The 17,500-nt window shown below is 43.8% G+C and overlaps 1 protein-coding gene across 1 annotated transcript in view; it reads right to left on the bottom strand.

Moving 5' to 3' along the window:
- The window catches only part of LOC137869512 (slit homolog 3 protein-like), a gene marked incomplete at its 3' end in the record, with an annotated part of 182,193 nt that overhangs the window by 11,089 nt on the left and 153,604 nt on the right, over nt 1–17,500 (bottom strand). The window contains 8 exon segments of the mRNA XM_068706927.1: nt 502–573; nt 756–824; nt 2,998–3,130; nt 7,212–7,375; nt 9,863–10,006; nt 11,232–11,375; nt 12,947–13,021; nt 15,236–15,386. Of these exon segments, the coding sequence (XP_068563028.1) occupies nt 502–573; nt 756–824; nt 2,998–3,130; nt 7,212–7,375; nt 9,863–10,006; nt 11,232–11,375; nt 12,947–13,021; nt 15,236–15,386 (952 nt within the window).

Here is a 17,500-nt window from a genome sequence, read left to right as displayed (position 1 = left end):
AATAAAGACAATTTGTATGTGTGACAGAATGGCAGTAAAGTATTGAAGAGAGGGGAATTTAAAAGGCTCTGCAGAAGATTCTAATTCAACAGATGAGTGAGTAGCGGAGAAGTGAAAGGACAATATTGGAAGGAATAAGCAGATAGAAAAGGCAATATACCCCATGTTAGCAAAGAGATGAAAGAGGAAGAGGAAACAAGAAGAATATACAAGAGAAGCTTGAAATGAGACAGAGGAGAGGGAGAGCAGTGAAGTGATGTTCGGGGGAAAAGGAGGACAGAAGTGGAAAAATGAGGAGAGCAAAACATAAAGATAGAGACGAGAAAGAAGGGGGGAGAGAAGATGGGGCGATTAATCAAAGTTAAGAGAAGAAAACACTGATTTATCTTGTGTTTTTTAACCTTACACACACACACACAGACGCACACACAACCCATCAACACACGGGTGGGGTTGTGTGTATTCATGACTAGGTGTGTGTGCGTTGCGATGGTAACTCACAGTGTGGCTAGTTGAGTCATGTTGCTGAAGGTGAAGGGGGCCAAGATGCTGATGCTGTTGTTGCTCAGGTCCCTGTGCAGATACAAGGACGCAGTGAGTGCACACAGACAAACACACACACACACACACACACACACACACACACACACACACACACACACACAGAGAAACATACTGAACAGATGCATGGTGGGTTTCCAAACTGTCTGCACACAGATATGTGTGTGTTCAAGGTTACGTGATGGGGTACTTACACCAATGACAGCTGCCTCAGGCCTGTCAGCTCCTTGGGCACAGATGCCAGCATATTACCCTCCAGGTAACTGCAGGGAAAGGTGCATAGTTAATGAGGAATGTATTACATATATTAATACAGAAAATACAGATCTACGAGGGTGAGAAAATGGCAATATAGCACATAAACGGGTTTGATTTGGCAACTTCTGTCACATTAACGGGTGCAGCAGACGGGGGACGTGAAAGGCAGAAGTGAGTTGGGTTTGGTTGAGTGTTGGTGGGAAGAGGAATGAAGTGTGGAACCTCAAATACATAAATACGGCACATAACCGTTTACCAGAGAAGTGTAGCGTCTTTTATGTAACACGTATGATGTTCTGGTGTGTGCTATGTGAATGTTACACGAAGAAGAAGATCAACGCCACTGAGCTAGAGCTGAGCAAGAGCCAGGGGGCGGATTGGCTTAGCATAGCATAGCATAGCATAGCATAAAGACTGAAAGTTGGGTGATCATGGCTAAGTGGAGAGCAGGGCCGTCCTTCAATCAGAGGATCGGTTCGATCCCTGGCTCCTGCTCCGCTAGTCTCATGTCAATGTGTCCTTGAGCGAGACACTTAACCCCAAAAATGTCTCCCGTAGCTCCGTCTACGGTGTGTAGAGAGAGACTGAATTGTAAGTCGCTTTTGGATAAAAGCGTCTGCTAAATGACTGTAATGTAATGTAAATGTAATGAAAGCAGGGGGAACCATCGAGCGTGGCACTCGCCAAAGTTCGAAACTTTCTCCCATTTATCCCACACAGCTCACAGACAAGAGATCTTTGTTGTCACCTAAAGTTAGCTTGAACACTGAAGTACAGGTAAGATTCTACCAACTGTTGCATTCTCTGCATAAGGAGATGCAAGATGACTAGAATGCAGGTGTTTGGATGTGAACGTGCCAGACTGAGGAGGAGGAGGAGGAGGAGGAGGAGGAGGAGGAGGAGGAGCGTGGCACTAATACAACAGTTTAACATGTAGCTTTAAAACACATATTCCAACCACTGCAGATATGCAACATCCACCTACTGAAGTTAACACACACACACACACACACACACACACACACACACATTTTATGATCTGTTGGTCTCCACTCCTCTCTCTCTCAGGTCATAAGTAGGTCATGTGGACAGTATGATGGAGTGTCTTCTTCAGCCTGATCAATACCTAATCACTGCTATTGACCTCGCAGAGCAGACCTATTTCACAGCTAGAGGGGTTTCTTTATGTGTGTGTGTGTGTGTGTGTGTGTGTGTGATTATTCACCTCTCCTGCGACAGACTGTGCTCCCACCTTTTTTTTTTTTTTCTAAATGTCGTAATCTCGATTAACATTGTTCCACTCTTGTTTTATCCTGCATCACTTCTAACAATTGCTATCATTATAGACGTGGCCTACGCTGGTCTGCGTCTTTGTTACATGGATTCCTACAAGCTTGGAATTAACAAGACAAAGCAAGTTACAGAATGTAGCAGCTGTGCTGCACAGAGAAAGGCAAATACATAATTAAAAGTACTATTAACTAAAATATTTTGATTTTCTTTTGTCAGTGTCTCTTTGACTAAAAGACCATCACAGTTATGGCAAAGATTTTGAATCTAAAAAGTGGACCGTGGCTTTTTTTTTACTCAGTATCTTTGACATTTAATATTATAATATTGGAAATAGAATCATCTTTGAAATATTTTAAGGAAAATAACCTCTCTGATGTCTCCTCTAAGCGGTCTGTATTCGCTCTGGCAGTCTCTCTCCGTGTGCCTATGTGTAATGTATTAAACAGCATGTGATTGTGTGTCGTAGATAAGATTCAAATATCCGCAGTGCTTCATTGCTTTATGACATTAACATCCAAACAAACACCATAAACACACAAGTACCCGCAACACTCACTTGCCTATGAACCCATGAAGTCACACCGAAAGAAACAACGTGTGTGTGTGTGTGTGTGTGTGTGTGTGTGTGTGTGTGTAGTCACTAAATGCTGTGTTAGTTCCTGAAGCAGCAGAGGGCAAACTGCTGCATCAATATTGGACTGCAGCACTGTGTGTATTTATGTGTGTGCTTGTGACTTTAGTGGAGAGTAAGCAATGCCCATTTTTCTGTTGGAGTGCATGCGCACGTCTGCTGGCATTCTCGTCGCCTTTCGCGTATTGTTTATTTGAACAAAAAGTGAACGCGTGTGCGTCCTGGTGTGTGTCTTTTGTGCGAGCGTGACTCACAGCTCCGTGGTGTCCTTGGGAATGCCCTTAGGCAGAGAGCGCAGCCCTCTATTGCTGCATCGCACCACGCCGTCTGTGCACGTGCAGACGTCAGGACAACTAGACGAAGGAAGGCAACCATTATCCTCAGCACCTGGAGAGAGAGAGAGGGGGGGGGGGGGGGGGGGGGACAGAGTGTGATGTCAGACAAAGAAAGAAGGAGAACGGAGAAGGACAGGCAAATTAAAAGAAAGGGACAGAGGTGAGAGAAATAAAAAAGAGCAACAGTGGGTGGTAAAAGGAAGGAGGAAATGAGTTCGACCGAGGGACAAGAGGTTGAGACAGGGTAGGGCAAAAAAGATGGAGAGAATAGAGAGAGAGAGAGAGAGAGAGAGAGAGAGAGAGAGAGAGAGAGAGAGAGAGGGATGCACAGAGATAAAGACTGAACTGTAAGTGTGGTACTTGGTCAGTTCTAATCAACTCTGCACTCAGCACTTTTAAAGAGTACTTTACAATCCATTTGAAATGACCAGAGGCAGCCAAAACCAGCTACACCGCTGTGGTTCAACATATGGCTCAGGACCTGCCTGCAGGTCACGCTGTTGTTGAATTCCCTCGGCTCACGCTGCAGAAACACTGACCAGATGTTGATGAGTTGGCCTGCAGTAAGTGTGAAAAGTCCCCTGCAGTCATGTAGCTTAGATATATAGATAGATAGGTAGGTAGGTAGGTAGGTAGGTAGGTAGGTAGGTAGGTAGGTAGATAGATAGATAGATAGATAGATAGATAGATAGATAGATAGATAGATAGATAGATAGATATAGACATTTTTTGCTGTGTCATACCAAGATAAGAATGCCCTTCAAAAATTGCATGAGATCATATTTACCTGAATAAAAAACTCTTTAATACAAACTTTTCTTTATAAGATTGGGGAACCATGTTATTAAGACTGTTGCTCTTTGGCATGAATTGAACCTTTAGTTCAAAAATTGAAAAAATACCTTTTTTTTAATGGTTGAGGTAAACTGAACGGTTGTTCTGTTAGAAAGACTGCTCTGGCTATGCAGCTATGTTTCACACACACACACACACACACACACACACACACACACACACACACACACACACACACACACATGCACACATGCACACACACATATGGTAGAGACTAAAAACATCTGAGCGATTATAATCGTTTCACACTCAGAGATAAGAAGGATCACAGACGACAGATTTGTTCTTGGCTAAAAACGCCCTCGCTTTACTTGACTGACAGACAAACACACACACACACACACACACACACACACACACACACACACACACACACACACACACACAGCTTTAATTCAGAGCTGCAGCATGTAAATACTTGAACTGCGGTCACAAATGTGAAACAAGCCGAGTTAAAGCCATAATGAAGGATAATGACAACTGGACACTAAGCCAATCAAAACACAACTGCAATCTGAGTGTGTGTGTGTGTGTGTGTGTGTGTGTGTGTGTGTGTGTGTGTGTGTGTGTGTGTGTGTGTACTTGTCCGCCTGTAGACAGGAAGAAAGAGGCCAAGTTTACACTCATCTGTTGTATGTTCATACTACGGTTGTGTGGTTGTGCTGTGCCTGTTTGCCAATATGCTGCCATGGGCACCAATGATACACATGCATGCGTCTAATGCAGAAGGGTATGAGTTCGGTGCACATTTCGTTTGTTAAATAGCTAACTCCCCCTGTCCCGTGGCCATTTCCTCCATCACTTGGTTGTTTCTCTAATTGTGCTAACGTCTAAATGTCAAGCAAATGAGCGCAAACATGAGAAGTGTGTGTGTGTGTGTGTGTGTGTGTGTGTGTGTGCAGCTGAGTGAGTCTACAGGGAGGTGAAGCCGTGGGCTGACTCGCTCCACAGTTGGCTGATTGAACTAACATCTAAATGTGCGCTAAATATCTTCACACAAATTCAATTAACTTCACCTTTCCCCCGGCTGCCTCGCTACGACTTAACAGTCATTTTACTCGACTATAAATAGACCGGACATGGGGACCTTGGCCCTGTGTGTGTGTGTGTGTGTGTGTGTGTGTGTGTGCTTGTATTCTTTGAGAACCAGTTTGAGATTTACACCTTCAGAGTGTGGAGGCGATGTCGCCCCTGTTGGGAAGCTGTTGTTTGTCTGACTGGCAGCAGGATGTCCTCAAACCTTTGAGAACACGCGGGCGTTGAGCCAAAGGACAATTAATTTGATGTTGGTGATGATCCAGATCTTTCATCTCAAGATCAATAAACATTTGAACAAATTATGTTTTGTAGTTTTTTTCTACAATGCTGCTCCTCGGTTCTTACGGATTCATTTACTACCATGACTTTCTGAATGTTGGTCTATTATCTCCACCAGGCGCAAGCCTGTGGGGAGATCATGTGCCCGATCGTGTGTGTGTGTGTGTGTCTGTCTGTCTGTCCAGGGCTGATCACGCACACTGGACCCATCAGCCTCATACATTTTTTGCACATTTATGACTGGTTGCTCAAGGATCTCTAGTGGTTGCACTGACTCACAATTGTTGAATTTTATTGACTATTTCATACCATCATTGTCTGATTACGCCTTTCTCCTCTTAACCGGCTAGTAGGGGTCGCATGTGATCAACAACTTTCTAGCAATCAGCTACAAACACTCATTTTCGGAGCATCTGCAGATTGATTCCGCTGAAGTAACGCTCGACACGAGATGAATGAATCCCCCATTTTGTTATCTTTACATTCATCTCGACTGTAAAGGAGCCGGGAGGGACGACCGAGCGAGATTCAACTCTTCTTTGTTTGGAGGGGGGAGAGGAAGGCACACCTGGCAAAGATCTTCACTCTACTGAGTGCACTTTTAGAGTATTATAATAGGGATTAGCGTAGCGTTAAGATTAGACATTTAATGTAACCATTGTAAGGTCCTCACAAGGACAGAAGTACAAAGGCTTGAGTGCGGTATCAGTCACTTGAATCTGTGTCTGCAGCTGAGTGAGTTTGAGCAGTAAGTGTGTGTGTGTGTGTGTGTGTGCGCAAGATGCAAGAATGAATATTAAGATCTGATACCATCTCACAGTCTCCTTACTTGGGCCAAGCGGGCTAACTACTTTCCAAACTCATTTTCAGTAAATGGTTGCAGCGCAGCTACAGGAAATTAGAAAAGTGTAATAAATTCTAAGGAACTCAGGAGGAAGAGAGAGGCTGAACGAGATGGGAAGATAGAGGAAGAGGAGATCGAAAAGAGTTTAAAGTGTAAAGCCATTAAAGAAAGAAGAAAGGCAGGAAAAGAAACAAAGATGTAATCGACAGCAGAACCAGACCACACTTTGTCCGTGGCGTCAAACTTAGCGGCAAAACGAAGGCCTACGTTGCAAAAGGCAGGCATGGTTGTGGTAACGGCAACGTCACTATAGAAACCACAGGCTGATGTCATCTACGGCTGCTGTTGGCACAGTAGTTACCGATCGACCTGTCCTCACAATACCCCACTGAGGGTGTGTGTGTGTGTGTGTGTGTGTGTGTGTGTGTGTGTGTCTGCCGCCTTAAAGCATGGGATGATGGAAGCTTTTGCAATTATAATTTAATTTGAGTCCAGTGTAAAACAAAAAGACTTGACGTAGGACGTGACAAGATTTACCTGATATCAGAGCGAGTTCGCCCTGAGAAATATTCATCTTCCTTAGGGGAAATTAGGGCACTTATTGTAAGTCACTCTGGGTAATGCAGTTGTAATGATATAAATAGTATTCTGTGTTGACATTTTTCTTTTTCACCACATGATGCTGAACTGCAGCAGGCATGTCATGTTCATTAGACTCTTGCTTTCCTTCCTTATATTACCAACATTTATGTCCCACAAAAGAATTGAAAAAAGCATAAAAACAACCTTCCTGGATAAAATTGACTTCAAAATGTTTTTTTGAGGGGGGGGGGGGGGGGGGGTGAGGAGAATGCCTTCAGTAATTCTATCACTTGACTCCTGCTCTTATCTGTACAGAACACATGGCTTCTGAGTGACACGTGTCACTTCTTTCAGGCTTCAGGCTTCAGGCTGTGGCCTTCTTGGTTTTTCTGACACTGCAGTGTAATTGTTAATGCTGGCAGCACGTCCTGTGGAACGTGGTGGACCAACCCTGCACATTTCCAAGTGTTTTGTCTTCTTCTTTCATCATGTGGACGGAGACAAAAAGAGGAGCACGAGTGACAGATTGGCTCACCGTCGCATGTGAAGTCTGGCGTGGCCACATCCTGGATGGGGATCTCCTTCAGGAAGGCTGGCTTCTGACAGCGAGGGTTTCCACTGACCACCCTGGTCTTCTTCAGCCACTGACCCAGCCAGGCCAGATGACAATCGCACGCATACGGGTTGGACAGGAGGTTACTACGACAATAACGAGGGACAGGGACAGAGACAGAGAGAAGGGAATCATTTTTAACAGGGTCACCAGTATTGGCAGCCTCTTAAATGACATGTTTTCCCTCAATTTTTGCCCTCAAAAATAAAATATTGATGAATAAATTCTGAGCAGACACAGACGAGGCCCATAACAAGACAGTGGATCACAAAAACAACAATAAAGAGGACACAAGGCAAAATAGAGAGATCATCGCCTACTTAATTATGAGTCATAATGATAATAGAGCAATTCGTACGGTGTACACGCACTGCAAACCACATAGATAGGTTTTTTTGGTCAGCTATACACTTGAGTAACGAAAGACAAAGAGTGAAATGGAGAGAAGGGGAACAAAAGAGAGGCAAAAAATAAAAGGTCATCAGCCGGTTTTATTCATTCTGAAAAAGTAGAAGAGAGAAGGAGAAAGGAAAGGAAAAGGTGGCAGAGTGAGACATTGTGAAAGAGAGAAAGAAAAGAGAAAAGGTTATCTGCACATTTGATCCATTTTTGATCACCCCCTCATTGCATTTTGTTGCTTTTGTGACACCGCTCATGTAATATTTATGCTGATCCTCGACGGGGGCCTCGGAGGCATCGGCAGCGCATGCTAGACGGGGCGTGAGTAGATTCTCTAACTGCTGCTTTAAATTCAGTACAGTTCGGTGACGAGTTTTATTCGGTGGTGTAAAAATATGAATGCACCGTTCACCGATTGACTGAAAATATAAGAGGAAAACGTCGGCAGTAAAACGTTCAGCAGTATAACAAATCACGCCTATCTCTTTAAATGACGACGGTGTGCCTCCGAATCGTGTCCAGACATGTGAAAGTGGCGTGTTGCCCCTCACTGTGTCTGCTGAACTAATAAACCTGAATGTTGCTGTTTGTGCTACTATATTAATGGCGCGCTGCTACAGATAGGGACGAGTTATTTCCTCATTTCCTTGTAATGAATTGCCCTCGCTGTACGGCATCTAACCCTACGCTAAATCCCTTCCTTCCTTAACAATGTGTTAATCTTTTAATTAAACGGGTAAACTGTGTTGGGGAAAACAATGCACTACAAATGGAGACTGATATTAGAAATAGTGAGGGAGAAGAGGAGAGGAAACGGAGGGACGATAAGGAAATGAACAGAGGAGGTGTTAAGAAGGGAAGCTGGAGAAATGAAAACTATGCATCTTTCTTTCACGGCGAGCAGCAGGCGGGCGTTGCATACACAATCATGTGTTACTGCGAGGCCAATGAAAAACGGATGCTGGGAGGAAGAATGACAGTGAAAAATGACAGGGGTGATGAAAATAGAAGATTGTTCCATTTTTTTTTTTTGTAGTGATTATCACCAACAGCCCCACTGAGCAAACCTGAGTTTATGCAACAACCATCCATCCATCCCCCCCTCTCCCTCTCCCTCCCTCTCCCTCGTTCCCTTTTCCCCCTCTCTCGTCTCCCACCTTTCCCCCCAAAAAAAGACTCAAGTAGAAACTTGAATGGAAGGTGACAGGTGCACAGCAGGACAGAGAGCGAGGACAAACGGCAGAACAAGAGAAGGAGGCACGGAGGGAAAAGACAGTGAGAGTAGGGAGGATGTGAGGAGGCTTTTCTTTTTTTAGCTCGGTATGTCTGCGTGTTCACGGTTATAAAAAGGTATAAAACTCAACTTGAAGTGTTTTATTGAGAAGAACAACATCTATTATTTACAAGCGTCACATCTGGGTGGTCAGAAGACTGAAGAAGAAAACACGTAACTTTACTTCATGGCAGTTGTTTCTGTTTGTCTCTGCACAGGATAAACACCATGTCATCATCCCCACACAATTGAAAGCATGTAACCTCCACACGCACACGCACACACACACACACACACACACACACACACACACACACACACACACACACACACACACACACACACACACGTACATATATCCACCAAAAAAAACAAATAAGCCATCCAAAAATGCATCTTGGTCGAAGCAGGTGTGTTCATCTTAATAAGGAAGATAAAAACAAGCTTGCAGATGCTCGTGTGTGTGTGTGTGTGTGTGTGTGCGTGTGTGCAGATGCTGAGATATATTTAGCTCTGATAACAAATGTTCTGGGATCCAGACCAATCTAGTCGATAATGATGGAGAGCATCTGTGAGGAGAACAGCGTCCAGAGAGCATCATGTGTGCAAATGTGTGTGTGTGTGTGTGTGTGTCTGTGTGTTGCATGGTAGATAACTCCCACAGCAGAGTTAGACTCTGAGAAGTTGGAGGAAAGACACAGAGAAAGAGGAAGAGATAAAGAAAGAGGGTTGAGATTCTGCCGGATCTCAAGATAGACAAAAAGCGATTGCTGCACACATTGAGCGATAGCGACAATAATAGGATGAAAATGGAAAAAGAAATTCAACAAGAACAAAAAAAAAAAAAATGAAGAAAATAAGCAGAGAGAGAGAGAGAGAAAGGTTGTCAGATGAGACTCACATGGTAGACAGGGAGTGCAGGGTGGAGAAGGCTCCCGGGGCGATGCTGGAGATCCTGTTGTCGTACAGCGAGAGCAGACGCACCGAGCTCAGGCCCGTGAAGGTGCTGTTGTCAATGCAGCTGATCTGGTTGCTCCGCAGCATTCTGGAAACACACATATCAACTATGTTTAGCAAACGGAAATTTTACGAACCTTTTTTGCAGTGAAGTTTAGATTTCATCGTCCAAATCTTAAATCAGAATTCATCACACTCTTTGTACTTTACTCTTTCTTGTCGTTGTTTCGACAGTTTGTCCCGTAGCTAAGGAAACAGTTCGTCTTTTAAACAGTTGGATAAAAAAAAAATTACAAAATGTCCCGTCTTTGGTTGGATAACGAGAGACAAAGAGGATCTAAGAACATTACCTATAATGACACAGACAGAAAGCAGAGGTAAATTCAAACCAGTCCCCACAAGACAACCGTGACCGAGTGCGCAATATGACATTAGCTTTTGACATGCAGTCATGTGGGACCAGGCTAACTGAGTTAGTTAGCATTAGCAATCTCTGGGACAGGCTAACCTAGTTAGCAAGGCTATTACTGGAGCAGGGAGCCTCTTAACATAATACAGAGACAGCCATGATGCCATTAGAGAGTCATTAGCCGGCATATATATATACATGATAGCATTAGTTAGTCATTACTGAGCATACACAGACAACATTAGCTCATGATTTCGTACACTATCCTCTAACCCCTAATTGGACGCTAGCCTATTTATGGTGGGTGCCCAAATTAGAGGAACAACAATAGGCTGTCGTTAGCTTTGATTTCAGGGTGAGTGAGTAAACAACCCTGGCCCTCTCTTTTCAGTCTGCGGGAAGAAAACAGTTAATGAAGTCCACCAGAAGTCAGATGCTAACATAAGCCACGGTCTGCATGGTTTAAGGCGTCGCGACCAGGACACTTGCCGGCGGCCATATTGTAGGAGTAGTAGCACTCTGACAGTAAACAGGACAACTGTTAGGACCATAAATAGTCAAACGGTAGGTTTCAGGTGATTTCATAGCTCCTTGTGTATCAAAAGCACTTGCTTTGTTCTTTGTGTAGTGCTTTTAGTTAAAGGTGAAGACAGACTTTTACATATTTCAAATTCATTAGCATTAGCGTTCCGCAGAGTGGGAGGAACATGGAGACTTGTGGGGATACATGAAGCCTGCATAATAGCACAGTATTCATTTTCTTAACAAGCCGACCACTACTCCCCACATAAATACAGTGTTGAACACAATCACACACACACACACACACACACACACACACACACACACACACACACACACACACACACACACACACACACACACTAATGCTAACCAGACTTACAGCGTTTTCAGGCCAATGAGGCCTTTGAACATGCGTCCCTGCAGTCCTGTTATCTTGTTTCCCGTCAGCAGCAGCTCCAAAACTCCACCCGCTCCGTCAAAGGCACCGTCACGGATGTCCCTCAGCTTGTTGTTGCTCAAGTTTCTGGAGGACGGACAAAGACGTTATGATCAGATTTTGGCTGTTCTTCATAATTCTATTTCTGCTCGTGTTTGATTTAACTACAGTAGAGGCAGGATAACCACCTGCAGGATAACAGCATGCAAAGACATATGAAGTGATTGCATGGACACACACACACACACACACACACACACACACACACACACACACACACACACACACACATAATGTTCCCAGTTTAATTGCAATAATCAATCATGTCCCTTCAACTAATAAATGTTAACTCTTCTCTCCTTCATCTTAATATCCTCGTCTTGTACAAGAGATATAACAGCTTAAAGTCATCACTCTATACACTACAGAGCACACACACACACACACACACACACACACACACACACACACACACACAAAAGAAAATGAGACAAGTGGTCACAGACAACTGGAAACGATTGCTATCTCTCTTCCTTGCGCACATAATGAGAAAAATGAAAATGAAAAGAGAGCATTTGGCCACAGAGACAATAACTTGAGATGATAGCTATCACAACTACTGTAGCTTTCATTCATAGCTAGTTTTGTGTTTCCTCTTATCAGCTTTATGGAAGAGGAGGAGAGGAGAGGAGAGGAGAGGAGAGGAGAGGAGAGAGTTAAAAAATGAAATGATTGCAGACAAACTTAGAGTAAAATGAAGAGTAGCATAGCAGAATCAAGGATAAGGGAAAATAGGAGGAGAGGAAAGGAGGAGATGAAGAAGGGAGGGAAGGAATCGAGAGAAGGAAAATGGAAATGAGTGTTAGCCAATCTGTATCGTCAGTGACACTGCTAGATGGTTAGCAATTTCCTCTCCAATAAATCAACCTCTGTCTTTCTCTATCTCACTCCGACACACACACACACACACACACACACACACACACACACACACACACAGACACAGACACAGACACAGACACAGACACACACAAACCGAGAGGAGGTTGTAGATAAGGAGTGACTGTAAATCTGAACCGAAGGCCCATCTTCTATTTCCATTTAATATTCGCTTCCTCCATAGCTTCCACCCACCCGTCCTTGCTCTCCATCTCTCTCTGCTGCTTCTTGATTCCTCACTCATGTCACTCTGACTTTCACTTCTGGCCTCTTTGCGTGTATGTTTTCTCACACGTTTCTCTTGTCTTCACCCTTCCCTTCCTCCCTCCTTATTATCGTCTATTGCTTCCCTCCTTCCTCCTTCCTCTTCCATTGCCCTCCCTCTATCACCTTCCCTCCTTCCTTTCCCTTCTACATCTTCTTGCATCCCTTAACTCTGTCCTCCACAAAGTTCCATCTGCTCACATCCATCTGTTCTTATTTTTGTCATCTTTTAATTGAAATGCGATTCCTTCATTCCTCTCTGTGTATATATATATATATATATATATATATATATATATATATATATATATATATATATATATATATATAGAACAGGGGAACAACTCAAAAAGAGCACTATGAAGATACAAGATTCTCGACCTCCCTTTCAGGGGACGGACTGGGTAAACGCATGCATGATGTAATGAATAAATGAATGCAAAAATAATACGTACATCTTCTTCAAGTTAGGCAGCTTCTTAAACGTCCCCGTTGCCTCCAGGACGGCAATCTCGTTGTCGTTTAACCGCCTAAAGAGAGAATGATAGTGTAATTTAGTTAGACATTAATTCTTCCATGAAACAAACTGCTCTGAAGTCAATACAGACAAATTAACATGCGCACACGAGGCGGAGAGAGAAAGGATGCAAGTGAGGGGGGAATGACCGCATGAAGGTTAAGAGGCCTTTAGTGACCGTTGAAGTATGATGTGCTGCAAAACCAGAGGGGGGGGGGGCAGCGAAGAATAATTAAACATACTGGAGAAACGGGGAGCAGAGAAGATGGAGAAGAGCAATGAATCGTTTCTATGCGGTCATCAATACCCACGCTGCCCCTAAGCCCGGAGAAAAAACGCTTGAGAGATAGGAAGCTCGACATCTGCTTTATTGAGGTAATTTGTACTAAAAGGGTGCAGCAAAAAAGGATGCTCTTTGTGTATGTGTGTGTCTGAGAGCGCGTGTGCGTGTGTGTGTGTGTGTGTGTGTAAAAGAGGCAGAGTGAGAGAAATCGAGGAAAGAAAGTGAAAGTTCAGCTGGAGGCGACACTTTCTAATGAGATACAGGGGGAGTTTAAAGATCGATCCACCTGGATGAGGCCAAACTGAAATAACATATCGCAAAGTCCGTGTAGATAAAACAACAAAGAGTAGATAAAACGAGACCAATCTCTTTACCTTGTGATGTAGCGAATGTACATATTTATTGAGCGCAAATGATTCTCTTGAAACTGATTCCTTCATACTTATCGAACACTCACAAGGTATCAAGGATTTTTTTTTTGTCGCCAGTGGGACGAGAAGAAAGACAGACAGAAGAGAGAAAGAGAGTAGAAAATGTAGAAGCCTTCAGCTCAGTCACAACCTCCCCTGATTTCCCCTGATAAGGCAGGTTACACAGGGCACAACTGGTGCGTGTGTGCGTGTGTGTGTGTGTGTGTGTGTGTGTGTGTGTGTGTGTGTGTGTGTGTGTGGCCTTCAAAAAAGCCACTGGTTGGTTGTGTTCTTAAGGAAAAAAGGCAAGCAAAAGAGAGAGAGGGTGTCAACACAGTGGAAACTCTGATCTCCCCTCTAACCAACCATGAAGGACAGAGGTTATATGTTGGACATGAAGCACCCTGGGAACAGAGAGAGAGAGAGAGAAAAGGAGGGAGGATTGGAGGATGCAAGAGTTCACAGAGAGAAGCAGAACCAAAGAAAGAGAGCGAGAGGAGGAATTGGGGTCTGATGGTCTGTTGGATACTGACATCATTCGTTATCCAAAGTGGCAGACAACTTCTGAAGTCGCCATTATACGACTAACTCCATGAGCAACCATCGCTAGCATCGTCCTTAATGCTGCAGTGGTCTGTTATTCTGCAGCTCTTCTCTCAGAGTACCTCAGTGATAGCCGTGGCATGATTCAGCATTATCAGGGAAAACTTTGCCTCTGGCCGGATTTGTAATTACTGTGTGGAAATATTAGCTTATTATTATTAAAATTGTGTCTGGATGATTTCAGCGGCAGCACACTTTTCTTGTGTCGCAGTTTTTTTCGGTCTCAGTCGGGGTGTGTTTTATGACTTTTTAAGTATTTATCACATCATAGACATTTGATGTTATGCTTCTGAACTCTGGGTTGTTCTTGCCTATATTAACACAACTCCTCAGCATAGTACCAGCTGGTTTATTTAGTCTAGTAGATTCTGAACACATAGAGGCTTTTTAACCTTTTTTTTTTTTTGCAATCAGGTTTTCCTGTTGCGTGTCATCTGTTACTCCCTTTCCATTTTTCAGCAGTGAAATGAATGATCCGTGGGACTGTTCAGTATTCTAGTGTGAGACCCTTCACCAGACACGATGATGGCTCCTTTGGGACTTTGAGGGAGATGGAAAAGACTGTTGAGAGGCATCTGGTCTGGGAGCTCGAAAATGAAAAGCGCATTCACGATACAGCTCCGAGAGAAAGGCAGACATCTGCATTCGTGCATTTGTGCACGGATGTCTTTGCGTGTTTTGCACGCCTCGGCGCTTCTGTTTGTACCCGTGCATGTTTCAATGTGTGTACGGCTGAGCGTTTTGGTGTTTGCATGCGCCCGATAAAGTGAAAAACCGGTCTGTGGCATGTTAAGAGGATGTGTGGTGGTTTACAGTTTCAAGTTAGAGCAGTCCAACACATGGCTTTGAAGCTGATATTTCATCATGTGTTCGCATACAATACATGTGTGTGAGTGTGTGTGTTAAAAAAGGAAGAAGCCGGCTGACTTACAGGTCCGTGGTGTGTTCGGGGATGTGCGGAGGTACGCGGGTCAGTTTGAGATTGGAGCAGTCGACCACGGTGCCTTCACAGCGACATTTCTCTGGACAAACCAGATCCTGGAAACAGTCGCCGCTCAGACGACTACGGTAGTCCTCCTGACCTGCAGAGGAAAGAGGGAGGGAAGAAGCGAAAGAGAGAGAGAGAGAGAACGTGATATAGGTGAAACAGGGAGACGGGGAGGGAGGACAGAACACAGGACAGACGGGGAGGTAGAGAGGGAAGGAAAGGAGGAAAACCAGGTAAATGAATTCAACAGAGGAGACGAGAGGAAAAAAAGATGGAGGGGAGGAGAGGAAGGTAGAGAGTTGTATTGTTAGCCTCTGGAGGTTTTTAAATATTGTTCCATTTATATGACCAGATTTAAAGGTGTTTCTTCTTTATACCTTATATTCAACGGACAACACATCATCCCAATAAATATACAGCCAATAGTAAAAAAGGAAACTTCCACTGCCAGGTTATCACTATCCGTCTAATCTGTTTCTCATTGGAGTTTGTTTAGAAAATTCTACTTTTGCTCTAATTTCAGCTGTCAAAAGTTGTAAAACACAACTAGCCAACCAGCAACTTTGCCAGACATGAGTGAGCTGTAACTGTGTCCACCTCATCTATTTAAAGGAACAGGCTGCATGCTGCTGCAGCACTGAACAGTGGGGCATGCACGCACAGGGCGGAGGCAAGGGGGTGCGGTAGACGTGGCTATAAATCAAATTAACAAACAGATATCCATGCGGTTTTATGGAATCATTTTGTTGATAAATGTGGTTTAACCCCGGATGTTTTTATTTAACAAGGTGAGCCAGAGACCACTTCTGTTATTTAGATGTAATGTGAGCAGATATTTATGGCCGCTAGTGGCTGTGGACCGGAGCTGGTTTATATCACGCAGCACTTGTGTTTGTGCACCACAAACACGCTTTACGGTTCTCACGGTTATCATTACCTTCCTCTCCCTCCCCCTCTAACCTTCCATGTCTATCTGTTCTCTTTCAATTTAACATTTTCTGTTCTTCGCCCTTTATTTGGCACAGACTGCTAGATTCTTGACTCTCTGTCTTCACTCTCTCTCCTGGCACACACCCTTTATGGCTCATGTGTTCTCAGCTCGTCACCGTTTCAGAACAAGGACCGCCTATTGAGGGGGTCGCTTGCAGTGAACAACTTTGATTTGAACTCAGTTGTTGATTGCTGCTCTTCCAATGATGTCTTACTGTTTGTAGAATTGGCTGGTTAGCTCCTTTCAATGGCAGAATATTTGATATCCCCGGGCTGCCACACACCTTGTTGGTTGGCAAGTTGACAGAAAGGAAAGAGCAAAGAAATAAAAGGGAAGGAAGAGAGCAAAGACTTTGGGGTGGGAAGGATTATATATACTTAAGGCAAGAAGGGAAGAATGAGGAAACCCGTATAACAGTATTAGCTTGACATTTTTCCTTTAAAGTCCCTCAGTTGGAGCAGAAAAGGGGGGAAAGCGGTTTGTACGGAGGTGGTGGGATCAGTCATGCTAGCCACTGAAGCACTGCCAGCGCTTTGACGGTGCAGACGGGTGTACAGGTGCAGCCGGAGTAGATTTTGCTGGCTGAAAAGCAGGCGGGACGTATGTGTGGGTGTGAACGTCAGCTACAGGAGCTAGCATGGCGAGGCGCAGAGCCGGCCCTCTAGGCATAGGCGCCCAAACAAGGGAAGAAAATAAAATTCAAAATGTATAACTTTTACTATTCTTTACTAATACTCATTTTATTATAACACAGCATCACAACTATGTCGCCTATGAATAAGGACCTATTTCCTGGGCTAGCAGCCATCCACAATATTGTAAATTATTCAGCTTTTTATTAAAACACTGTGTGATTTTCCAGCACTCAATACAGCCAAGCGGTGTCCCTTTCCAACGCATTAATACAAATGAGAATATAAACAAAATTTTAAAAAGAGAGAGTTCATTCCCACTCTTCTCTCTAACCCGGCCAGACATCGGAGAGCCTTGCGTTTTTTGTTTTTTTTTGTTACGCGTCAATGTTTATTCAGCTTATTCGATACGTCTAACTCTGTTCTTCACTGAATGGACCTGAAAGCACCGGACATTAACAAGCATTTGAGAGCCGACAATGACATATCAATACTTTCCACACAAAAACAACAGGAAGGAAAATGTACGAGAGTCTGTTGAGAAAAATTGAGCTCACATGTATGTTGGAGGTGAGCATTCATGAT

This window comes from Cebidichthys violaceus, unplaced genomic scaffold, assembly GCF_023349555.1.
Source record: "Cebidichthys violaceus isolate CVI_PGR_0920_01 unplaced genomic scaffold, fCebVio1.0.p SCAF_124, whole genome shotgun sequence".
Classification (NCBI taxonomy): Eukaryota; Metazoa; Chordata; class Actinopteri; order Perciformes; family Stichaeidae; genus Cebidichthys; species Cebidichthys violaceus.
Note: the sequence above shows the minus strand (reverse complement) of the source record. Positions and strands in the feature narration are given on the sequence as shown.